Here is a 452-nt window from a genome sequence, read left to right as displayed (position 1 = left end):
AACGTCTGATCCCAAAAATCCTAACACTTGCCCCTTATATTGTGATCCACAAATTGCCTATTCAAAGTGTCCCCGTTCAGAAGGAAAGACGATAATTTATCCCACGGGATGTACCACGTGTTGCACAGGGTACAAGGGTTGCTACTATTTTGGTCAAGAGGGGGAGTTTGTGTGTGAAGGAGAGAGTATTGAACCCAAGGGTTGTACTCAAGAATGTGACCCTAGGGTTGCTTATATGACTTGCCCATCTTCTGGATTGGCCAAACTTAATGAAGTTTGTGTTAATTGTTGTACCGCAGGAGAGGGTTGCAAACTCTATGAACATGATGGATCTTTACTTTGTACTGGTGAGCCTCAAACCAGTACATCATAAGGAAGTTGGTTATTTCTATTCAATGATAATTGATATATATGTTGTAGTTTATTAATGTATGAAATAAAAGCATGAATGG

At 39.8% G+C, this 452-nt stretch overlaps 1 protein-coding gene across 1 annotated transcript; it reads left to right on the top strand.

Annotated features, from left to right (window-relative positions):
• Nucleotides 1-4: 4 nt before the first annotated feature.
• On the top strand, nt 5-446 carry LOC102600487 (proteinase inhibitor type-2 CEVI57; the record flags this gene model as incomplete). Its single annotated transcript, XM_006368093.1, has 1 exon — nt 5-446. A coding segment is annotated over one exon (369 nt), but the record flags the coding sequence as incomplete, so codon positions are not given.
• Nucleotides 447-452: the final 6 nt, after the last annotated feature.

Source organism: Solanum tuberosum, unplaced genomic scaffold (assembly GCF_000226075.1).
Source record: "Solanum tuberosum cultivar DM 1-3 516 R44 unplaced genomic scaffold, SolTub_3.0 contig04864, whole genome shotgun sequence".
NCBI lineage: Eukaryota > Viridiplantae > Streptophyta > Magnoliopsida > Solanales > Solanaceae > Solanum > Solanum tuberosum.
This window is presented reverse-complemented; position numbering and strand designations above follow the sequence as displayed.